The sequence below is a fragment of the Rosa rugosa genome, chromosome 3, assembly GCF_958449725.1.
Source record: "Rosa rugosa chromosome 3, drRosRugo1.1, whole genome shotgun sequence".
Classification (NCBI taxonomy): domain Eukaryota; kingdom Viridiplantae; phylum Streptophyta; class Magnoliopsida; order Rosales; family Rosaceae; genus Rosa; species Rosa rugosa.
In genome coordinates, this window is record NC_084822.1 from 919730 (window position 1) to 944533 (window position 24804).

General features: G+C 40.4%; 1 protein-coding gene across 1 annotated transcript; it reads left to right on the top strand.

Moving 5' to 3' along the window:
- The first annotated feature begins 10973 nt into the window (after window positions 1–10973).
- LOC133735844 (extensin-2-like) lies at window positions 10974–12987 on the top strand. The gene is made up of 3 exons (XM_062163272.1): window positions 10974–11274; window positions 11922–12559; window positions 12661–12987. The coding sequence occupies exons 1-3, from the start codon at window positions 10974–10976 to the stop codon at window positions 12736–12738; spliced, it is 1017 nt and encodes a 338-aa protein (XP_062019256.1). The 3' UTR covers window positions 12739–12987.
- The last annotated feature ends 11817 nt before the right edge of the window (window positions 12988–24804 follow it).

Genomic DNA, 24804 nt, shown 5'->3' on the forward strand with positions numbered 1-24804 from the left:
AACTATTCGAGTGTAGAAACTATTCTAGTGTGGAAATGCCTAGTTTGTGGAGGCAACATTGCAAGGGCGGGAAGGTGGCTTCCCGGTGGCGGATTTGCGACTTCCGGATACCGTAGCGTAGCTTGAACATAGGGCTACACGATGCATGTCTCGGTTGGGCCTTGCCATGGCTTGTGGGTGTCCCAAAGAGGGTGTTACTTATGCTTGGTGATGTAGCAAATACTCCATATTGTTGGAGGTATGTACAGTGGGAGTAGCTCATGCCAAAATGGATTCTGCCTCTCTTGTTCGCCCTCCCCCACCTGGCCATTTCAGTAAGGTTGCCCAAAGGATTTGAAAGAAAATTTGTGTCTAGGCGACTATACTTAGGCCGCATGTCTAAACCTTGATTCACATTGTCTTATTAAATTCAGCTACTTATCAAAAAAAAACAAAATACAACTCTTAGGGGGCAATTTTAAGTGTTCCTACACTCGCGAAGCTTCTAAGCCGAGTCAGCGGCTCCGGAAACTTTTTCAGCTTTGCCGTCGCAGGAAAGGCTGAGCTCAAGGGAAATGTGAGAGCCACCACCGTGACCGCCATCTCCATCGGAAGTAGTCTTCATGTTGCCAAAGATGTCCTCACCATGCATGGGGAACAGAGGAAGGGTTTCAATCTCCATGTTCATAGATCCATAACCACCATAGTTCCCCATCTGCCGGTTAAAAGCAATCACACCAGCTGAAGAAGCAGAAGCAGGTGCAGAAGATCCAAAGTTAATATACTGATCCTCATGTTTCCAATTGGTAACATTGTCATCACCAACAAGCCCTGATCTTTGCATGGGCACATGAACATCTGAAGTGGACTTCTTCTTCTGCTTCTCCCGAGCCTTTTGGTTCACGAACCAAAAATAGACGTTCTTGAACTCGATCTGGCCATACCATTTCAGCTGGAGATAGATCCTCTCAACCTGCTCTACAGTTGGGGACCTAACTCCCTTATTGTAGAAAAGATCCTTGAGGATTCTTATCTGATCTGTAGTGGGATTCCACCTGCTCCGCTTACAAAGCATGTTAGCACTACTCCCGGCTGTTTTGTTGCTTCCTCCATCCTCGGTTGGTTGCTGGGTTTGTGGTTCCATTGGTGATGGATTGAGAGAATGCGAGAATTGAAGAGTGATGATGATGAGTAATTAAGAAAGATTGATGTTAGAAATATTCGAATTGATGAAATGATTTTGGGGTTGGAAAATTGGGAAGATATAGGCATGCAAATATCCACCCTTGGATGGACGGTCAAAGAGGAGTCAAATCGATGTCAGTAAATCGAGATTAGTGATTCCAAATCTCGGGAAAAAAGGGACTAGCAGCATGTGAGGAGCGGTTTTTGAGGAGTTAGCTATTATTAAAGGATTAATTGCATGTGGGGAAACCGAACGGTTTTCGAGGAGGTAACTGTTCTTTTCACGAGATTATTTTTCACAACTGTTGTTTTTCAACAAGTGATTAATGCCTTAAATCTCGAAAAAGAAGGGATTAATGGCATGTGAGGAGACCGAACGGTTTTCGAGGGAGCCTACAATGATTAGTGCCTTAAATCTCGGAAAAGAAGGAGTTATTGACGCTAAGAGTTTTGAGTTGGGAGCCAGCAAGTGGATCCAAAAGATACATATTTTCTCAAAACCCTCGCCGCGAGGCTCTTTTTGACGCGGAGCATATTTTAAAAAGTTCATATTATTTTCAATATACAACTATAGTGGCCTATATTTGGGGCCTTGCGAGACACAATTATTGGCTTCTCACGGATATTTGATAAGAAAATATTATTGTATTCATAAAGTGGCTTTGCGGCCAAAAGCAGTACATTCATTACAAAGCCAAAAGTGGCTACAATACAAAACAGGAATCTTCGGATATCTTCTGAATCTTTTCTCAAGTGGAAGCAGCTATGGAATTCAACGCCGGGTTGAGCCGCGCCATTATCTCAAGGAGGAGCAGACTTCAGGGAAGGAAAAAGAGGAGTAACGGAGCCCCCGCGCCCATTTACATGGAAGCGGTAGAGGAATACAACATAGGCTTGGCCAACGCCATTATCCATGAGAAGGGGAGACTCCAGTGAAAGAAAATGGAGCCCCCGAGCCCCCTCAATTGGAAGCAGCTATGGAATCCAACGCCGGGTTGAGCCGCGCCATTATCTCCTGGAGGGGCAGAGAGTGAAGGAACCGAATATCAGCTTGAGTCTCTGCACCCCCTCTAGCCATGGTAACCACCATTAGTTGGACGTGAAGTATAGGAACAGCCATTCTGTTGCTTGAACCCATTCCTTCAAAGAGTCCATCCCTACTCATCCCTCCAAGATTCTATCAAGAAGAGAAAGGGGGAGAAGGAGGTGAGAACCAAAGCCTCTTCCATCTGGAGGGCACAACACGGGCCGGGTCCAGAAGGAAGAAAACAGAGGAGGAAAGACGAACCTCAGAGTGGCCGTCCTCCCTTTCTCCGTTTCGCTCCGCATGTAGGATTATGACCAAAATGATCTCGCATGATCGTGGATCCCACACTCGGAGCTCCCTCGCGTTTCTAAACCAATCTGAAGCCTGGCATTGTTGTTGCAGAATTCCAGAAGGAAGAAACAAGGGGTTGCCTAAGATTACGCCATGAGGCCTAACCCAGGCTTAAGATTACGCCATAAAGCCTAAAATTTAGAGGCTAAAGGTCATTTCATGAGGGGAAGATTTGTGAAGAAGGAGAAAAAGAAGCAAGGACTGAAAGGCCATTTCTTGAATATTTCAAAAAAATTGTTGAGTATTCCCTTCCCGAAATACAACTATTTATAGGGACTTCAGGAAAATCCCCACCCTTGAATGAAGCTCAATTTCAAAACCGATGTCAGTAAATCGAGATTAGTGATTCCAAATCTCGGGAAAAAAGGGACTAGCAGCATGTGAGGAGCGGTTTTTGAGGAGTTAGCTATTATTAAAGGATTAATAGCATGTGGGGAAACCGAACGGTTTTCGAGGAGGTAACTGTTCTTTTCACGAGATTATTTTTCACGTCTGTTGTTTTTCAACGAGTGATTAATGCCTTAAATCTCGGAAAAGAAGGGATTAATAGCATGTGAGGAGACCGAACGGTTTTCGAGGGGGCCTACAGAGATTGGCCCGCAAAGCTCAATTTCAAGCAAAGTTCCTCCACGCGGAGGTTCGTCGCAATAGCACTAGCTTCGGCCTAAGTGGCCCGTTCTCTGAGATGGGCCAGGTTGCGGCCCATTTCTTCAGAAGCAGCCAGAGGTTCATCGAGTTGGGCTTCTTCTGTAGCAATCTCGTTTTCAACAAAGGCTAAACCGGTATGGAGGTCCTCGATCCGAAGTTTGAAGTCGGACCTTTGGATTTGTAGTTCCCGCAGGCGGTTGGTTCGCTCATTTAAAATACCGCGAGAGATGTCCATTTCTCGAGAGAGGCTATTCAAAGCCTCTCGAGTGTCGTGAGCCTGGGCGTTCGCGGCCGGTTGACGTTGGCGGGCCTCACCAAATTCATTCAGCAGATCGTCAATGGCACTAAATTGCTGCAGGGTCAATGCCTTCTCCTGGCAAAGATACCTTAGGGCTTCCAAGACTTGCGGGAAGATGTCAGTCTCCAATACCCGAGGACCCAGATGTTCGTGAAGCACCACCTTAGCCTCATCCACAGCAGCAAGAGGAGTTACCTCCAACACCCTCATCAATCTCTCGAATCTGGTAGGAGGAGGAGGCGGCGGAGGCGCCACAGGATCACTAACCACCAATGCAAAAGGGTGGACGGCTTCCTCAGTTTCTTCATCTTCAATAGGTTGGTCTGTCCCTTCAGCCGCGGGAGAATCTGGAAATTCAACTCGCGGCTCACCATGGGCAAGTGGAGCAGATTCAAGCACAGGGCCCTCGGCTTCGACGGTTGTCTCATTTATTCGCGAGACTTGGGGGGCACCACCACCGTCAGTATCATTTTCCATCTCTGGGGTAACTGTCCGGCCGATAGGACCCTCAGCGTTTGTAGCCACCTCTTCGGTACAAACAGAATCCTGGTTAGATTCAGAAAAGTCAGAAAGCGGGGTTGGATCTAAAGGGAAATGGAAAGTATTGGCCAAACAGTGGCTTACTTCTCGAGCTGTCGGGTCAATATCTGGTACGTGGTCACCAAGAGGAAGAGGCCCCACCTCATTCACCTCTTGAACCTCTAGTGCCGCGAGACTCTCTGTCGTCATCAGTTCCTCATAAGCGGCAGAAGTCTCAGAGTGGCTTTCCACACTTTCATCCTCCGAGGAGTCGTCATCAGAGATCGTTATTAGAATGGTCGGACTTTGCAGATGCTCTGTAGATGTAGGAGATGGAAGAGGTGCCACGGGGTTAGTTGATGCTTGAACTAGCAAGAGAATTGGCTCTTCTGCAGCGGTTGAGGATCCAGCCTCGTTCAGGCGAGAGGGATCAGTGGTCCTCTGACGGACCTGTCAAAAGATACATAATGAAGATCTTGCCCAGATTTTAAATTTAAATAAAATAAAACAGGGCCAGAGCTTACCAGCCTCATTGACAGAGGCTCGTCATCCTCAAAGTCCTCTTCAGCGATTTGGGTGCGACCACGTTTGCAAGTATGAGCAGCAATTACCTGCACAGAAGAGGAATCACAACTCAGAAAATAGAAGGGGTCTGGAAAGCCAAATGTGCAAAGTCAAAATTAGTCTGGGGCAGTTTACCTCAGCAAGGCTCACATCGTCATCATCAGAGAACTCCCCCTCAGGAGGCTCCTCGGCTACTGCCTTCTGTTTCCCGGCCTGAGTAGAGGCTGCCCTGCTCCAGGTGGTACGCTAAAAATAAAACAAATGCACTTAGCAATAAGGATTGATACTCAAGCCAAGGAAAAGGAATGGTGAAGAAAGACAAAAACATACTGTTGCCCTAGGCTCGTGGATTTGTATCCCTGGACGCGATGAGCGAGAAGGTAGAATAGGTCGTGGGGGTTGTGCTGCAGGGTTGGAGAAGCGCTCAAGAATCTTGCGGTCCTCCGGACCAGGACTACTCAAGCCACGAAAGATCAGGACGAAGAGTTCGTCATGTGGCGGGTCCCAACAGTTCACGGACACTTCTTTCCACCAATCAGCATAATCATCGTCTACATCGTTGAGGGGGTACAGCGCTCTGACCCAAGGGGGAATCACTATCAAAGTAAACCGACTTTGAAAGGGGGCAGACCCAGGTGGGGCTAATCTCCGCCAAGAGGTGTAGTAATTGGCAGAATCAACCAGAGGCCAGGGTACCAACTGAGCCAATCCAAATTGGCGAGCAAAGTGGTTAGGGGCATAGAGCTCATAACTTACGCGGTCAGTGGCAAGACGAATATCCAAGCAGGAGATGGCGCGACGAAAGACCAGGAGGGCTCTTTCGCTATGATCCCGTCCACTGGGCAGAAAGCCATCATCAAGGGGAGGAGGGAATCACCTAGAAAGGACTATTTTTGGGTCTGGCATCTCTCCCAGCAAGTACAAGTAAATAAAACACTCGGAGTAGGGTGGAGCTCGATACCTTACGTTGCGGCAAAGCCAGTTCCCCAAAAGGGAATCAACTGGAGGTTCCTTTGGAATATCACCGCGACGGAAGAGAGGGAAATAAATCTGCAGCCAAAAGGCAAGGATCCAGAAGGGGCCACTAATGTCGGTATCAAATGGGCGCATTACGGCTCTATAAAGGAAGCGATATAACGCACCCAATACAGGTTGCCCAAGGCCAACGCAAATTCCATTGTAGAGAGCAGTGGCCAGAGAATTCCAAGGCCCAATAGGTTTATTGGAAGAAGTGCAAAAGATAAATTTGCAAAGCCAGAATTCCAGGAATGCGATACCTCCTGTATGGTCACGCCGGGTGCAGTAATAGTCGCGCCAGGATGGGTAGGATCTGCTGTGATGCCCTGGACCAGCCATATCCATTCTCAAAGAAAATTGAGTGCCATCAAACTGACCATGCACATAGGGGTCAAAGTTAATGGGCAACCCCGTGATGGTAAGAACATCCAGCAGAGTTATGCTCATCTGCCCAAACCGGAAATCGAATGTATTGCTGGAGGTGTTCCAGAAGCAAAGAGCGGCGGCTAGCGGTGCAGGGATAGTATTATTGGGAAGACAGAAGCATAGATCGATGGTTTGGGTGATACCCACCGCATCCCATCGGGCCAAATCTCTCGCTCGGACCTCCTGATACCAAACATTTTCCTCGGGAGCGACGGTAGGCCAGTAGCCCACTTTCCTCCTTGGTCCCCAACTGCTAAAATCACCAGGCACCTGCCGAAGAGCCGCTATGGGACGGCGGATGGGAAGCGCATAATAGGCCATAGCATCATCTGGCAAACGATCGCGAGGTGTGGGACCTAGACTCGCTTGACTATCACCGCCACCAAAGCCCATCAGTCGACTTCTCTCCTCTCCGGTCTGACTTCTACATCGAACACTCATGTTAGTCCGCCAGGCGAATGCGGCTTTCTCAGTGATTGCATCTGCCTGATCGATAACGAATGGTTTCTTGGATGCCATTTCTAGGTCGCAGAGAATACTTCTCCATTACACCTTGATTTATAGCTCAAATATGTTTGGAGATTAATTTATTAGCTGGGCCAGTAAGTGGCCCTAGTTGATAATTAATGAGTCATTATTCCATCTTGAGAATCGCATCTAAGGCGACAGTGAAGATACTTCTCCAATACGCCTTGATTTATAGCTCAAATATGTTTGGAGATTAATTTATTAGCTGGGCCAGTGAGTGGCCTTAGTTGATAATTAATGAGTCATTATTCCATCTTGAGAATCGCATCTAAAGCGACAGTGAAGATATTCCACCTTTTCCTACCACCGCAGTGCCAGCATAGTGGCCTGATGTTTTTTAAATAAAACATGATTAAAACCGATGCGGTTTTAGATGCTAAAGTTGCAGCAAAATATGGTGGTTTCACTTGGTCACACGTCATGATGACGATAGCCATGATCCAATCATCCTCTTTGGCATAAGACTCGCGAAGGATTAAATGAAAGCAAACAGTTTGCTATTTTTGCATCTTATTTCGCCAAATACTATAGGCCTTGATCTAGCCAGGAAAGCGGCTCCAACACCTACATTTGAGAAAATCAACAGAGAGTCAGCAAACAAGGCAGATACTTGTTGCTATACACATAGCGAAGCTACCACCAAGGAAAAGAAGGATCGTCATTCGCGATCAAAAGCAGTCTCCTTCGCATGGGGGGCACGCTAAAGTTTTGATTGCCTACAACCTGCCCAAGTTTCGCTAGATCCATGGGGGGCAATAAAGTTGGCAAAGGAAGCGTCAGTTCATGACAGAGGCATTTCAGATTACGGCATTCAAGTTTTATGGCCTATTTAGAGGCCTATATGGAAACAGTCAAGCCAATACAAGTGGTTTTGGAGCGACAACATTATAAGAGTAGTGCTGATTCAAGACCTCTTCAGTCAAGACGAAGACCTTTGACTTCGAGGTCTGGGGGGCAATGTTTGGACCCAAAATGAGCATTTTGGCCTGACAAGGCACGTCTTGGAGAAATTGAGCCAATGTCAGTGGCTCAAGCTATATATTGTCGACAAGTTCGAAACATATATATTTAGAGGCTAAATAAAGCCTACTATGGAAGCATGAAAAGTCAACTATAGCACATTTTCCTACTTCGGCTAGGAGAAACCGAGCTAAACAGAAAGAGCGGCAGACTAACCAAACGAAATTCAAATGAGCTGAAACCTTCCAGATTAAATCTAGAAAGCCCAAGGATCATTTCTTATGCAGAGTGCCAGAGCTACAAGTGAGTGGAAGGCCTTCAAACAATCAGTCCAATTTCCTTGTCTAGAAAGGCTTGGAAACTGGACCTGTACGAGGTCCAGCAGTGTTTTCGGCCTAACCACTATATGAAAAGCTCTGAACATTTATCAGGGTGATCTACACTCATAGTGGAACATTTCTTATGAAGACGTCATGGTAAAAAACGGAGTGCTTGATGGAGATAAAATTGAAGGAATTTCCTTGTCTAGAAAGGCTTGGAAACTGGACCTGTAAGAGGTCCAGCAGTGTTTTCGGCCCAACCACTAAATGAAAAGCTCTGAAAATTTATCAGGGTGATCTACACTCATAGTGGAACATTTCTTATGAAGAAGTCACGGTAAAAAACTGAGTGCTTAATGGAGATAAAAATTGAAGGATAAGGGAGCAGAAAATGACTTAAACCTAACAAATTCCATTAAGTGTTTAAGTATTCAAACCTAACATTCCATTAAGTGTTTAAGTGCTCAAACCTAACCCATTATGATTTGTTTTTAAGGCCAAATAGTGTTGCTTGGTAGCCTATAAATAGAGGCTACAACATAGAACAATAGACCAATTCATTCATCAAAACATCTCTAAGATGATCTAAGTTCTCTCTAGAGCAACCTCTCTAAGAGCAACTCCTCTCCTTCTCTTTCTCTTACCGGTGATCACACTCCTAGTCCTAGTCTTCTCAGAAGCCGACTTTCAGTGCCACCAAACCCTCTGTCAACGTACTTCGGTCCTAGTCTCCTCGGGAGCCGACGGTAGTGCCGCGACCAACAAGAACAAAAAGACCAATTCATACATCAAAACATCTCTAAGATGATCTAAGTTCTCTCTAGAGCAAACCTCTCTAAGAGCAACTCCTCTCCTTCTCTTTCTCTTATCGGTGATCACACTCCTAGTCCTAGTCTTCTCGGAAGCCGACTTTCAGTGCCACCAAACCCTCTGTCAAAGTGCTTCGGTCCTAGTCTCCTCGGGAGCCGACTGTAGTACCGCGACCACAACGGTTACGGAACCAGCCAAGCAAGGGTAACGCCCTCGCAAACCAGCTAAGCTAAAGTCACGCTTTGGCAAGTTCTCTCTACTTCCCGGTGATTTCGCTCTGCTCGACCTACAACGTTGAGTATCGACTTGGTGACACAAGATAAAGTCCTCACCACGAGGCAATGAAGACCCCCACGACGAGGTTGGTGCTCTCCTCGTCTACAGTCGCTCAAAAGAAGTCAGGTCAAGGGACACCCCCAACGACCGCACCCGAACGGTGCTGGCACGCCCACGCAAGAAAAGAGACTGTTGACCAGCTCAAGAAAAACTGGAGCCAAACAGGAGGTTCTGAGGAACTATCCTTTCTGTCGACCCCATAGGGGTATTTCATTTTTGTACTGCTTGTTGAATTTAATGAAATGGCTGACCTATTTTGATAAAAAAAAATAAAAAAATAAAAAATAAAAAAAAACAATTCTGGCTACGCCACTGATTATTCATCAAAGCTATGGAAGAATTGCTCTTTTTTATCTATGGCACTGTATTGTATGTACGTAATCGGTAGCTAGGTCTTATTCTTCCAACAGTTCAAGTTTCACAGCTTCCATTCAATCAATGTAATTTTGGCACATGATGATTATTATTTTACCCTAGTTTGATTGGATGGGTAAAGACCAAAGCTATATAAAGGTTGCAGAGGCGTTGCATATAGAGCAGAAAACCAAAATCCCATCTCTTAACCCAACAGGATGGGGAAAATGGGGACCTCTCTAGTTTTGAGTCTTCTAGTGGCAATAGTCGCTCTCGCTTCGCAAACCTCGGCAAATTACCCTTACTTGATGTAGGACGAGAATGGGCTTGGTTTAGCCAGAAAGTTAGAAAAATAAAGAAGCGGCGTAGAATCAAGAAGAGTGATTGGAAAATAGGTAACTCACGCATAATGAGGTTATTAGCTGCTAGAATATTCAAGAAGATTAGGTTTTGGACTTTTCGGGTTTCTCGTGCGAAAAGTCAGATTCTGAATTGTGAATCAGATTGGAGTAAATTTTGGCCAGAATGTCCGTTTGGGATGCATGATACCTTTCCGGAATGGGAACGACGAGATCTTCAAGACTCACTTTTGTGAGCTCTATCAAATTTAGGCCAAAATGTATCGCCTTAATTATCCGATTCGTGATTTAGTATTTTTAGGCTAGTTTTACATTCTTTTTATTTTAGGTTTTCTAGTTTATTTTGGATTTGTTTTGTTTTAATCCGTGGGCTTTAGGGTTTCATTGTTAGTCGCCCTAGGGTTTCTTTTCTCATATATAAGCAACCTTAAACGGCTGCAGAACTATCTTTTATCATATTATCAATCAAAATTGAGATTTTTCTCTCTTTCTCTGGTGGATTCCAGAATTATGTCTTTTAGGGTTTATCGCTTGTAAACCCCGTTACTTCCGCCCGCGTCAGTTGGTATCAAAGCGGGTTTCGCCCGCTTTTTAGCAGACGACGATCCAAGGGAGAAGTTCACTACCACCAACCTCAACGACGCTGGTCGTAGAGTATCTATCAAAGAAAGTTTCGTTGAAGAGGAACATACCAAGGGATTTGCCCTAGGACAACCTCATCAATCAAAAAAAAAAAAAAAAAAAAAAAAAAAAAAAAAAAAAAAGAAGAAAGAAGAAACATGGAACATTGGATATTCACAACGCCGGATTATGACGACTTCCGAACTACATGTGTCATCAAACACAAGGTATGCTCTGTAATAATTGACAGTGATCTACGAGAGAATTTTGTAGCAAACAAAATTGTGGATTATTTTCAATTGCCGATAGTGAAGCTGAGTGATCCATACTGGATTCCATTTGGAGAGGATGAATATGCACAAGTAACAGAGGTTTGTAAAATTCCTGTCTCTATGGGAAAATTTTATAAAGAAGAGATTACTTGTCATGTGATTGACATGGATGACACTAATGTGTTTTTTGGAAGGCCATGGCATGAAAGCGTCAAAGGTGGTTATTGCAAAGATGACACATATTTATTTAGGTGGGAGTCACACAAAATTAAAATCAAGCCTGGAAGGAAAAGCATCAAGAATTATCCTCCTAAGGTTTTCGAGAAGAAGTTAGAGTCCAAGTTTTCTTTGCCGGTTGAGATTAATAGTTTAATTGAAGAAAAGCCAGAAGAATTTCTAATGGAAGCAGCTTCACAAGAAATCATCCGTGATAACCAAGAAGAGGTTAAAGATGAAATTGTTCATGTAGACATGGTTATTAATAATGAAGAAGTCTTGGAGCCTGAAATTAATCATTCAGAACCAGATGTCATTCAAGCATACAACCTTGAGAGCCGAGAAGAATCTACTAAGGATGCTTCTGAAAGCCAAAATGCATATGACAGACTCATCTATGGTGTTGGGTTCATGATTGTGCCATCAGAATATGCAGAAGATCTAGCCAATAATCCACAAGTTCAAATGTCTAATTTTTTCTTAGGTCTCTTGTCTGCCTATTCTTGTTTTTTATTCAAGATGAACTCGAGGGCGAGTTCTTTCATAGTGGAGGAGAATGATGTAGGACGAGAATGGGCTTGGTTTAGCCAGAAAGTTAGAAAAATAAAGAAGCGGCGTAGAATCAAGAAGAGTGATTGGAAAATAGGTAACTCACGCATAATGAGGTTATTAGCTGCTAGAATATTCAAGAAGATTAGGTTTTGGACTTTTCGGGTTTCTCGTGCGAAAAGTCAGATTCTGAATTGTGAATCAGATTGGAGTAAATTTTGGCCAGAATGTCCGTTTGGGATGCATGATACCTTTCCGGAATGGGAACGACGAGATCTTCAAGACTCACTTTTGTGAGCTCTATCAAATTTAGGCCAAAATGTATCGCCTTAATTATCCGATTCGTGATTTAGTATTTTTAGGCTAGTTTTACATTCTTTTTATTTTAGGTTTTCTAGTTTATTTTGGATTTGTTTTGTTTTAATCCGTGGGCTTTAGGGTTTCATTGTTAGTCGCCCTAGGGTTTCTTTTCTCATATATAAGCAACATTAAACGGCTGCAGAACTATCTTTTATCATATTATCAATCAAAATTGAGATTTTTCTCTCTTTCTCTGGTGGATTCCAGAATTATGTCTTTTAGGGTTTATCGCTTGTAAACCCCGTTACTTCCGCCTGCGTCATTACTCCTCTCTTCCACCACCTGCCTCTCCTCCTTACCACTACAAGTCTCCGCCACCACCATCGCCGCCAGTGCACTACGCACCACCCCATCATCCTCACTATCCTCCCAAGTCACCGCCTAAGCCTCCGGTGTACTCTCCACCAAAGCATCCTCATTACCCACCAAAGTCACCACCATCACCCACACCGCCGGTGTACTCGCCTCCTAAGCATCCTCATTATCCACCAAAGTCACCACCAAAGCCTCCTGTTTACTCCCCTCCTAAGCACCCCTATTACCCTCCCAAATCACCACCTAAGCCTCCGGTCTACTCGCCGCCTAAGCATCCCCATTATCCACCAAAGTCACCACCAAAGCCTCCGGTGTACTCCCCTCCTAAGCACCCCCATTACCCTCCTAAGTCACCACCTAAGCCTCCGGTGTACTCGCCGCCTAAGCATCCCCATTATCCACCAAAATCTCCACCACCACCACACAAGCCTTACAAGCTTCCTAGTGGTCATTTCTTTGAGACCCCACCTCCTTCTCCTCCTCGATCCTCGTTAACGCTACCCTCCTTCTTACGGCTACTAGATAATGAGCTTACTTGCCTCCTGGTAATTAAGCTTAATCTCTATTGTCAAGTTCAGTAATTTGCGACTGTTTCTTTTGAATAAAGCATATCTTAACCTATGCTGTTTACATCCATTAATTACAGGTAACAGTGAAGAGGAAGAAGAAGAGAGACGTCCAAAATAAAGAAAGGGGTTGTCCAAGGAAAGAACCTTACCAATAATGCATACGAGCAAGAGCAGTAAAGCTACCGAGTCTCCGCGTGTGATGTGAATGTTTTTAGTAGTTTTTATTATTAATTAGGAGCAAGTTTCGTCATCAATCTTTTCATTTCCCTGTATTCGACAGTTGTGGTGCACTTCCTATGTTCGATTAAAGAGTTTATATATGTGTATCCATGTCGTTTATTTCAGCTTTTTTCCCAACCGAGACGTACGTGAATAATAAAAATAAATTAATTCCATTTCCCAAATGTTCCTTTCTCTTTTATCAAAAAAAAAAAAAAAAAAGTTCCTTTCTCCTTTTTCATTAGTTTATTTCAGCCTTCCTCCCAATTATGACTTATGCTTAATAATTTTTCACTATTTTCATCTTGGGTTGTTTATGATATTATGATGTTTATCATATACTTATTTTATATTTATTTTACACTATTTACACATAATTAAACTAAGATACATTGATAATAATTTGTTCATAAACTTATAAAGCTGAGAGAAACTATAGGTGAGACTCTCTCTCTCTCCTCGAAAACCCTAAGGCCTACGCCGTTCAATTTCTCGATCTCGTCCGGCGGCGCCCGGCTGTTGGGATAGCCTCTGGCCTCCCGCCGTCATGGGGTTGCTGCCGGACGGGAGAACTACTGCCCATGGTGACTTCGTCGGAGGAGGAATGAGCTCTGGGTTTTTTCAGTTTGGTTCGGCTGGGATGGTTTGATGGTGGTAGTCGGACTGTATGGGCAGGTATTACGATCCCTACTGATGGGTTTCCTGGATCACCGACATCAGGGATCTCGATCGATGGCGGTGGGGTTTGGGCAGCCTGGATCGGGGATTTGTTTGGTCTGTAGTGATGCAGGTCGTGGCGGCAGAGCTTGGGCGATGTGGTGCTGCAGGTCGTGGCAGCGACGTGGATCAGGCGGTCGTGGCTGCGATGTGGATCAGGCGACGGGGGTCGGACGGATCTTGCCGGACGGTGCAGTGCGGCGGGGATGGGAGGAGCAGGGTGACTGGCCCGAACCGGTTGATGGGCCGGGGCGAATTTCCTTGAAGACCACCATGTTGGGCTGCCAATTGTTGGGCTAGGTTTCTGCCCTAGTTCAATGTTTTGTTGGGCTAGGGTTTGGGGCCTAGGCCCAATCCTATGTTTTTTTAGTTTTATCTAAATTACAATAATTCCTTGTATTAGGAAACTAAGCACCGCTGTGAACTCTATGTCACTTTAGCGTCTCTGGAGTAGTACCGAAGGAGGATATCCGCTATCTCTACGATCTGAAATGTACAATGAGTGGGTCTATTTCTACGTACCATTGTAGGTACTACCACTACCTCCTTGTCTGTCTATGTCCTTAAATGACAGCGGCAGGGTATGTAATGGCCTATTCTGGCTTGTGATGAATATACTATTTCGCCCAATGGGCTTGATTCAAAAAAAAAAAAACTTATAAAAATATCGTAGATGAACTAATTACTTCTAATAAACTAAAATTAGAACCACTCAAGCAATGCGATTTTGATTTGTTGATTGTAAAAGCCTCAAATCCCTTCTACTTCATCTACATGCATACACATAAAAAATTAACAAATTAAAAAATAAAAATAAAAAAACTTAATATTGTAATAAGCTTAGCAACCTAAAATTATCTAATTGCTGCTATTTGGATTACTTAATGTTTATTGAAATCTTTTCCTTCTTTGTGTTCCATCAATTTTCTGAGCTACCAAACAACAGAGTAAATGAGTAATAACCTTAGAAGTTAGAATTAATAGGCAAGGTGTGAAAGGAAAAAAAAAAATCAAAATTAAAGTTCTCATCATCTTATATTTAAAAATGGTCATGCAAACTACAAAGACAGCTAAGTTTGAAATCTAACTCATTCTAATACAGTTTGGCAAATCATGGTCATTCGCTCGGAGATGCTCAAATTTCGTAAAAAGCCTTCCCATTACTGTTCTCTCACCTTTTACTTGTTTGGCAGTGGATGCCTTTAACTCTTTAGTCGTTCACAGTTCTCTCAACTTTTGTTAGTCTTTTAAAAGAGATTGTATCTAGTTGTTTCAGACTTGTTTGTCCCTTCACTTCTCAATTTTCTATGCAAAATTCTACATAAATAATTCACAATCATAAACAGGGTGTAGAAGTTGTAGACCTTCATTAGGTACTGGAAGTAAGAGGAACGTCTATGCTAGTTCTTGTTCTTGTAGACCACTCTTTCAAGAATGGCACACTCAGCCGGGAGCTGCAAGCAACTACATTAACTTCTCGTCAACAGCTTCTGCTTCAGAGTATCTGCATCCTGCAGGACAAAACATTTCATCACTCATTGGTCTGAATCCAATTCATTGATAGTTATCCAAGTCTAACTTACCTGCTAGAAAATGTATGTACAATATGCACATGCAGACTACTCAGCTGAATTCTATCTTATGATGCATTTCTTGGCAAATGTCAACACATTAATGATGCAAGAATTAAGGAATCAAATGTTGATCCAGAATTTTCAAACATTAGTAGTTAATGCAGATGTCATTAGTCATATGTAAATTTAGAGCCCACCATTAAATGAAGTGGCTCAAGAATTGTCCCAAACATAATGAGCGAGACTGATGAGAGGGCTATCTAACAAATATGTTCTGCACATCACTTAAACAATGAACTTACAAAAATGAAGCTGTTTGTTTATACTATAGGAATATAATGAAATTTGAGACAAAATGCACAATCTTCATTGATCAAAAGTGAAAAGAAACTGTGGAAAATGTATTATGTACCCAGTGGCTTCTTAACTAACTAATAGCTTTCTAGGAGATTAAGAAGGTGAACAAATGTTTAAAAACCTACCATGCATGTTCTGACATATATATCATTTTGCGTAAATGAATGGCACAACTCGAAAGCACAACTATGACTTAAAAAACAAAAAATTGGTTGAATTTTGAAACTTTTTTTCATGATATCTACTTTAGGCTTCCTACCAGGCAGATAAGTAAAACAAAATTGACACTTAGACAAAGAATCTCAGAAGTATAACCTAGCAAGTTGACTGTAAAACAATTGCTTTGACAGCTCACTGCATTTCTCCACAATTGCCGGTTCCTAAATGTATTGCATGTTTTGTTCCAACTACTGCTCGTAATACTAAACAGACTAACCAGAAATTGTGCGTTTCCTTGGCAACTGATGTTGGAGAACTAATTCACAAATTGCTATATCTAAAAGATAAATATAGAGTTAAAATTCTAGACTAGGAAAAAGGAAGCAAAACTTTACAGATTGTGATCGAAGCTAGAACTTGGTTCTATTCCCTTAAGACGAAATTGCCTCCTCGTCGGTGCTTGAAGGGTTATTGGCAAACGTCTCCCAGGAGTACAACGATCAAACTTTCCTCTAGAAGAAGCACTACAATCTTGAGGATCAACGAACGCAGATTGTGATTTTCTCTCTCAATCTCTTAAACTCTAATGTGATATGCAGAAAGTTTTTTGAATACTGAAAAAATTTTCTGATGCAAAAATTGGATATCAAGTGGTGGGATTGCTTCTCTTTATATATGAGTTTGATGCATCTAATTGAAAGGACATACCTTTCTGCACAGCAACTTCTATGTTGCTTTTAGTTTGAAAGGTTGTAACCTTTGGATAGAATGATCAGTTACTTCTTCCATATATATATCAGAATTATCAATTTGAATTTTCATTCAAATTAATTTAATCTTTGGATTAAATTTACTAACAATCCCCCACATGAATGAAAATTGAAATGCAGACACTTGAGAGAGAATGGTTGGTAAGATATCATATCAGGATAGGTGACTTTTAGCTTTGAACCTTCCCTAGTGATATACTATCGGGTTTACTAGCTAAATAGTGAACGTGTTGTCTTGAACTATTCAGCCGTTCGTGTAAACCAAGACAATAGTAAACACATAATATTTTTCCAGACACATCTGGTTATACGGTTGTGTCCTTCCGGCCACGGACAATACCCGGTATTCACCAATGATTTAGAGAATTTCGCCCAAAATTCTCAAAGAAACGGCCTCATTTCACATTGATATAGGTGACTTCCTTCTTTAGAGTATTCTGCTATACTCCACTTGAGATTTCAAGTCATAGGAATCATTAAAAGCTAAACTTAGCCTAATTCACATTATTGCAGACATAGCACTGTTTCATCATAGGAATGGGTAGGAGATATTATCTCCACAGTGCTTCCACTTAAGTCAGACATGATTTAGTTGTCCCTTTCAACCTAGATCTTGGGATCTCCAGTCAACTAGGTTGGGTGTCCATCATGAAGACTTTTAATTCATAGGCTTCAATCCCATTCCCTTTGATGATTTACAAACTTGCTCTCTAGTCAAACCTTTGGTAAACGGATCCGCTAAATTATCTTTCGACTTTATATATTCAATGGTAATTATACCATTTGAGAGCAGTTGTCTTACGGTATTATGTCGTCGACGTATATGTCGAGACTTACCATTATACATATTACTCCGTGCCCTTCCAATTGCTGATTAACTATCACAATGTATACAAATTGCAGGCACAGGTTTTGGGTCCTATCTTAACCCTTTTAGGATCAGGAACTACTACCTTCGCAAGACAACTCCACAATTAGAGATATTTATAATGAAATACTTTGTTGAGAATATAGTTAGCAGAAAGCAATGCTTCCCCCCCCCCCCCCCCCCCCCACAAATTCTGGGGTGCTCCAGAGCTTATCAACATAACATTCATCATTTCTTTCAATGTACGGTTCTTGAGTTCGGCGACACCGTTTTGTTGAGGAGAATAAGGAGAAGTTGTTTGATGAATGATACCATGTTGAGCACAAAACTCAGCGAAAGGTGATTCATATTCACCTCCTCTATCACTCCTTAAGACCTTGATCTTTTTACCAAGTTGATTCTCAACTTCGTTCTTATAATATTTGAACATTTGTAAAGCTTCATCTTTGCTTCTAAGCAAATACACATAGCAATATCTTGTGCAATCATCTATAAAAGTAATGAAATACTTTTTACCACCTCTAGTCTGTAGAAATTTTAAGTCACAGATGTCACTGTGAATTAATCCCAGAAGTTCTATACTTCTTTCTATTGAATAAAAAGAAGTTCTAGTCAATTTTGCTTCCACACAAGTCTCACACTTGTTATTTAAATCAATATTGAATTTAGGCAATAGATCCATGTTAACTAATCTACGTATTGTATCATAGTTCACATGTCCTAGCCTACCATGCCAAACATTTGGAGATTCAATCATATAGGTAGAAGGATTATCTTTGTTCATAACGGCAGGTACAAGTATTGTTGCATTTAGTTTGAATAGGTCATCACAAAGATACCCTTTCCCAACATGCATTCCATACTTACTAAGTATAAACTTACCAGCCTCAAAAACTAACTTGAAGCCATTTTTACATAGCAGTGAACCAGAAACCAGACTTTTTCTAACATCAGGCACATGAAGCACATTATTGAGAGTAAGCTTCTTCCCTGATGTTAACTTTAATGCAACCTGTCCAAAACCTTGAACCAATGACATAGAGGCATTTCCCATGATTAATTTCTCCCCTTGTTTAACATCTTGATAAGTTGAAAACATCTTCTTATCAATGCATATATGGCAGGTAGCCCCTATGTCAATCCACCACTCTTTGGTTTTTACCATCAATCTCATTTCAGAGACCATGATTCATGTAACAAAGTCCAAATCAATATAGCAATTTAATATCAAATAAAGTTTTCGTCTTAAGAATGTTGGAGAACTAATTCACAAATTGCTATATCTAAAAGATAAATATAGAGTTAAAATTCCAGACTAGGAAAAAGGAAGCAAAACTTTACATATTGTGATCGAAGCTAGAACTTGGTTCTATCCCCTTAAGACGAAATTGCCTCCTCGTCGGTGCTTGAAGGGTTATTGGCAAACGTCTCCCAGGAGTACAATGATCAAACTTTCCTCTAGAAGAAGCACTGCAATCTTGAGGATCAACGAACGCAGATTGTGTTTTTCTCTCTCAATATTTTAAACTCTAATGTGATATGCAGAGAGTTCTTTTAATACTGAAAAATATTTCTGATGCAAAAGTTGGATATCAAGTGGTGGGATTGCTTCTCTTTATATATGAGTTTGAATGTTTGATGCATCTAATCGAAAGGACATACCTTTCTGCACAACAGCTTCCATGTTGCTTTTAGTTTGAAAGGTTGTAACCTTTGGATAGAATGATCAGTTACTTCTTCCATATATATTAGAATTATTAATTTGAATTTTCATTCAAATTAATTTAATCTTTGGATTAAATTTACTAACAACTGATTGCAGCATCTGCACTGTTATTTGCATTTGTCCGAAAGCAACTACCTGACTCATTTGGTGCAAGCACAGTGGTCTGAAGACAAAAGGTAACAACAGTAGTTAAATTGTGTCAGTTTATAAATTCAAAAGTTGTGTGATTATGGTTTATTTACTTACCGAGACAGGGTTACGAATTATGCGGTGGTAATGTTGCCATAGATAAAGAGTATATCCCATGTATTTCAAAAGGTAAACTAGTAATACAATTTGCTAACAGATATCTGTTCTTTGAAACGAAATTTGAGTGTGTTAATTCTCCTCAATATTAGAATGATGTGTACGGGAACTTCAGACGTGCTCTAGGTTTTGCTAGTGTCATTGGATACTTTCAAAGACATGGCATTGCAATTTCAATTTTTGTACAATAAGGTTTTGGCATATGAGTCGTACTTTAATTAGATGACCTCTATTACTTAGAAATGGATCTTTCCGATATCTATTTATGATGAGTCAAAACTTAGTACAGTTTCAAGATTTTTCGATTCAGACAAAAGGAAGATAAACACCTGAGATTTTGTATTTAAACTGGAGAAATTGAGGGAGAAATTTCCCTGGTTGTTTGATTCTATAATGGCACAGTGATTTTTACATTTATGTAACTTCGAATCTGACTACTTTGTGATGGGATTTGTTTGATTTTGCAGGTTTGCTGTCGATGTAACTAATGAGGACCTCAGCATGTCGAGTTAAGATGGAGTACGTCATTAACCAATGAAGCAGAATATATTAGCATCATCTGAAGTGGGCTAAACTTTTAGCTACTTGTTAATGATGTGAAAAGTTAAAAAAGAACATTTTTCAAGTCATCAAAAAAAAAAAAAAAGGAACATTTTATAGGATCATGAGCAGGGTGTAAATTCAGAAGAAGCCCTAGAAGAAATGTAAAATGGCCTTTTGTTGGCCTCTTGACTGCTTGAAAGGAGAATTTGTTGTTTTCATCAGTGTTCTAAAAATCGGCCGCCCAGGCCCCGCCTAGGCGGCCCCTAGGCGCTGGACGGCAGCTCTCCGCCTCGACTAATGAAAAATCGGAGCTTTTGGGCGGGCAAGGAATGGGCGGCCGCCTAGATGGCCCAAGCGGGCGACTAGGCGCTTAGGCGGTCGAGCTAGGCGGGTCTGCTGCTGGGTTTTGCTGGGCGTTGGCATCAGAATCTCTTCCTTCCCCATCAGATCTTGGGTCGAGACATCGTCGTTTCATAGCTTTGGATCACAAAACACATCGATGAATCCCTTTAAAACAATAGCAACAAGGTTGCTGACATAATTACAACACCACAACCACAATCAAAGACTTGAAATCCAAACCACAAATTGAAGAAATCCAAACCAAAAATTGAAAAATCACGAATGCCCAAAAGCTACAAGCATTACCAAAAGACAGTAACAAAAGAAAAATCGTTGGTGAAGGCCATAACAGCGAGCGAAACGCCGGCGAAGACGCTCTGGGAAAGATGCAGAGCAAGGCTGTCGGCGGTGCTGGGCATGCATTGAACGAATTGAAAAGGAGAGCAGATCTTAAACCCATAACATACTTCACCTTTTAATCTCAATGAGACTATTGGGTTTGTCGGGATTTTGATTCTTGAACAAATTGAAAGGTAAAGCAGAGTTGCAGAGGTCAACAACGAAAGTCGGAAGTGAAAAGAAGAAATGAGAATGGAGCTCGCATCTGACATGAGCACATGGGCAATGAGAATTAAAAGTACTTTTCATATAATATTCTTTTTACTCTTATTTATAAATTATAATAAATCTTTAAATATTCATTTAAGTCTATATATAATTATATATAGAGAAAATTAGATAAAAACCCAAAAAACAAAGCTCTTATTAAGAAAAACTCATCCCTATATTTTCTTTTAATCTACACTCAATTCACATAATTGAACCTTCCTTATAGGTTTTAAATTTATAATTAACATTTTTCACATTTTTTAGTTTGACTTTTTTGCCCTTCTGATTGAATAAATAAAATATTCCCCTCAAATATAGCTGTTGACTATTTTTTGAATTTAAATATTTAGAATTTAATACAATCAATTTAATCCTTGATTTTTCTCTTATTTGAAATGATTAATTGCCTTAATTATCCTATATTTCTTCCTTTCCGATGTGATCTATATATTTGCTATTGTGTATCATCAGATTCTGTTATATTCCTATTATATAAATATTTTTCTTGCTCGACATGATTAAACATCCTCTCATTAAGGTATGTTATTTTGCTTATCCGTTCTAATAGGTGTAGTTATACAATCATTCCATATTCATTAATTTTCTAAAATGGTCGAGTTAATGTAATTAGCCCATGTAAAATGTACTTGATGTAGATTGATTGCTTTAAGATTTTTTTTTTCCGCCCCTACATTTTTCTCCACATAGGTGCCTGATTCTATGAGGTGGTCAAGGACCACATAATAGTTATGTGTAACTGTAGAGTTTGCTTAATATATAATTATCCCTTAATTTTGGCACATTGAACAATTTTGAATGTGCAAGAGTTTTTGCACTATAATTTAGCAAACTCATTATTATCATTCATTGTTTTACAATTGAAATTGAACTTTACAATATTAAGAAGTTTATTTCTAATATCAAGATAATTTAAATACACATTCTTTTTGAAGGAATAAACCTAAAAATTTATTGAAATAGGGACAATGAGTACAACCATAAATGATGTTCATCCAGTATTGAAATAAACAATTTTAAATTTGTTTTTACAATTGAAATATAAACTTTACATTTTCGAACATAATATAAAGAACATTATAACACTTCATCTGTCATCTCGACTAGCACTTTGCAATGTAGTCTTCATAAATCTCCCAACTACTAGTGCCCTGCATGTTGTGATTCCTTATACAATTGCAAATTACCTTCATAGATCTATTTTAAAGGTAAAACTCTATTAGGATTTAAATACATATATCCAAAATATAGATATATTAATTGTCAATACTATAGGTTATGGAATAAACAACCTATGACATAGAGTCATACAAATAATTTAAAACTACAAAAACAAACATCTAAATCATAGGTATTACATATTAAAGCAATCTAAGTATCAGGTAATTAGAAACAACGATTCTATTTTGAAGGAATGAAACTAAGTTTTGTACCATATTCATAAATTGAAATTTCTAATTACTAAAAAACCATCCAATTCAAGCTTTACACAAAATCAAAAGATTAACAAAGATATTATACTAAATAAATCTGATGAATAGGTAATTTGAATTACGAATATGATATATGTACCTATTTGAAAGAAAGTCTCTAACCCATAAGAAAATGATGAAATAAACCTCATGAATAGGTCGTTTGAAATCATCCTTTGAAATCATATGCAACTTTGTGAAAGGTCTCCATCCAAAGAAAAAATGACGAATGAATTCACTAGCTTCTATATATAGGAAGAAACATACCAAAAATTCATCATTATATGATAATAATGACATTAATGAGTACTGATAAAAACCTAAAGTGAAGGTAATACCAACAATAACGTCAATCAAACTCCATAATATTTGCTAGATGATTTTGACTATTAATCCTATTTAATAGGTGAATGGGGAATTTGATAATGGCAGCTTCAGTAATTCTTAACAACATTGGGTTTTAATATTTACCCTATTTAATAGGTTTTTTTATTTTGAATAAACCTAATTAATTGGTTTGGGTGTATATTAAAACACTCTTATGGATGGGTTTATTCTAAAAGGGGTGTGTGAATTTGGGTGTAGAATCAAATTCCCCTTATATATATGTATGTATGTACATATATATTTGTATATGCATTAAAATTAAATTAAAAATTAAAAAAATGAAAACCGCCTAGGCGCCTGGGCGCTAGTCTCTTGGCCACCGCCCGACTAGCGCCTAGCAATTTTTCGAACCTTGATTTTCATTTAGTTTCTGAAGTGTCTCTCTCTCCAATAATGATAAGAAAATTAACCCCCGTTCTGCTGCTTCATCCAATAGCTCAAGTGAAGTCATTAAATGACACCCTCCGCTTGAAAACTGTCAAGCTCAACTTTGATGGGTCGGTTTCTTCGTCAAACTTGGCTGCTGTGGGTTTTGTTATCAGAAACTGTTTCGGTGACCCCATTGTTGCTGTGGCAGAATGTACGGCTCCTAAAGATGGCCTGTTAGCTGCTAAATGGTTCAACCTAGACCATATTTTAGTGGAGGGTGACTCGTCCCTAATTATCAAGTGTGTCAACCTCAAGTGTGAAGCTCCCTGGATGATAAAATCTCTCCTTAAAGACATAGCTTCAATTGCTAATTCATTCGCAAGCATCTCCTTCTCTCATGTTTTTTGGGAAGCGAACTTCTTAGTTGATGCTATTACGTCAACAGGTACATGCTCCTCTCCAAGAGTTCGGTTGCAGTGTCTCCCTGCCTTTTAGTGGGACAAGTTTAGCTTCGGTTGCCCAAGGGGGTTTTCTTTGTAATTTTTATTTTCTCCTAAAATATATATATAAAAAAAAACGAGAACAATCCTCTCCCAACTGATTCAGAATGCTGGTTGAAGTGTCGTTAAAGTGAGGATTCCATGCATATAAAGCTTGGGTATAAAAAGCAAAGAAGTTGACAAAACTCCTGGAAAATTTGCTAGTTGCATTCTAATTTAGATATTTTGACTTGCATCTTTCTTCAGTCTTTTGGTACACTGGTTCAATACAATCCCCCCCCCCCCCCCAACAAGACAAGCAGATACAAGGAAAAATTAATTATAGAAGTTCACCAAGAAAAGAACATGAAACCTCACACTCAGGAAAAAAAAAAATCTAATGCATAATTATATAAATTCACCACAGAACATTTGTAAATGCATAAGAAGATCAAGGTCTGGACTCTGGATGACCTGCAGCAAATTACATTTTAATTTTATTGTAGCTACAGATAATTTACTTCAAATTAAATTCATTCTTCAAGGACATTTTAATCCTTACCAACTTGATCTTGTTGCCCCGGGCAACAAACATGCATGAACCATTTCGCGAAGTACGTGTCCGGATAACCCAAAGTCTCGATAGTTAGCTCTCGGTCTTCCGGTCGAAAAACAACGTCGATGAAGGCGTGTAGGTGCACTATTACGTGGTAGAGATTGTAACTTTCCATGAATTTCCCATTTCTCGCTCGACGACGGAACTTTGCTTATTTCTTTTTTTGAGGATCGACGAATCAAATAATATTTTTTTTCCAATTTTTGTCTCTTCTTCTCCCTCTGAATCAAACTTTTTCTTGCCATAATGGTTCAATTCCTATTAGTATCAATGATACAAGTCAGATCCTAGATGTAGGAATATAAGAAGGTAGATCCCTTCTCATATGCAGGGAGCTCCAAATCAGGAAAGAGGCTTAAGCTACTTTGGCTTCTGCATGGACATGTCAATTACATACAGCTTACCATGTGGCTATTAATATGTACCCATAACACAACCATGGACAACAAATTCGTATAAGTATGACAACAACTGGGCTTTTTATACCATTTCAATGACACTTGGGTCATGCTCATCCAAATTTCATTCAAACAATGTTACAACCATGGTGGTCATTAACACTTCATATGTTCTAATAGCACTTCATCAAACCATCACAACCAGAATATTGAATAAACACATAATCTAAACCGCATCAATTTGGAATCTGCTAGACATAAAACCACAGTATACTTGAATATATGTATACAC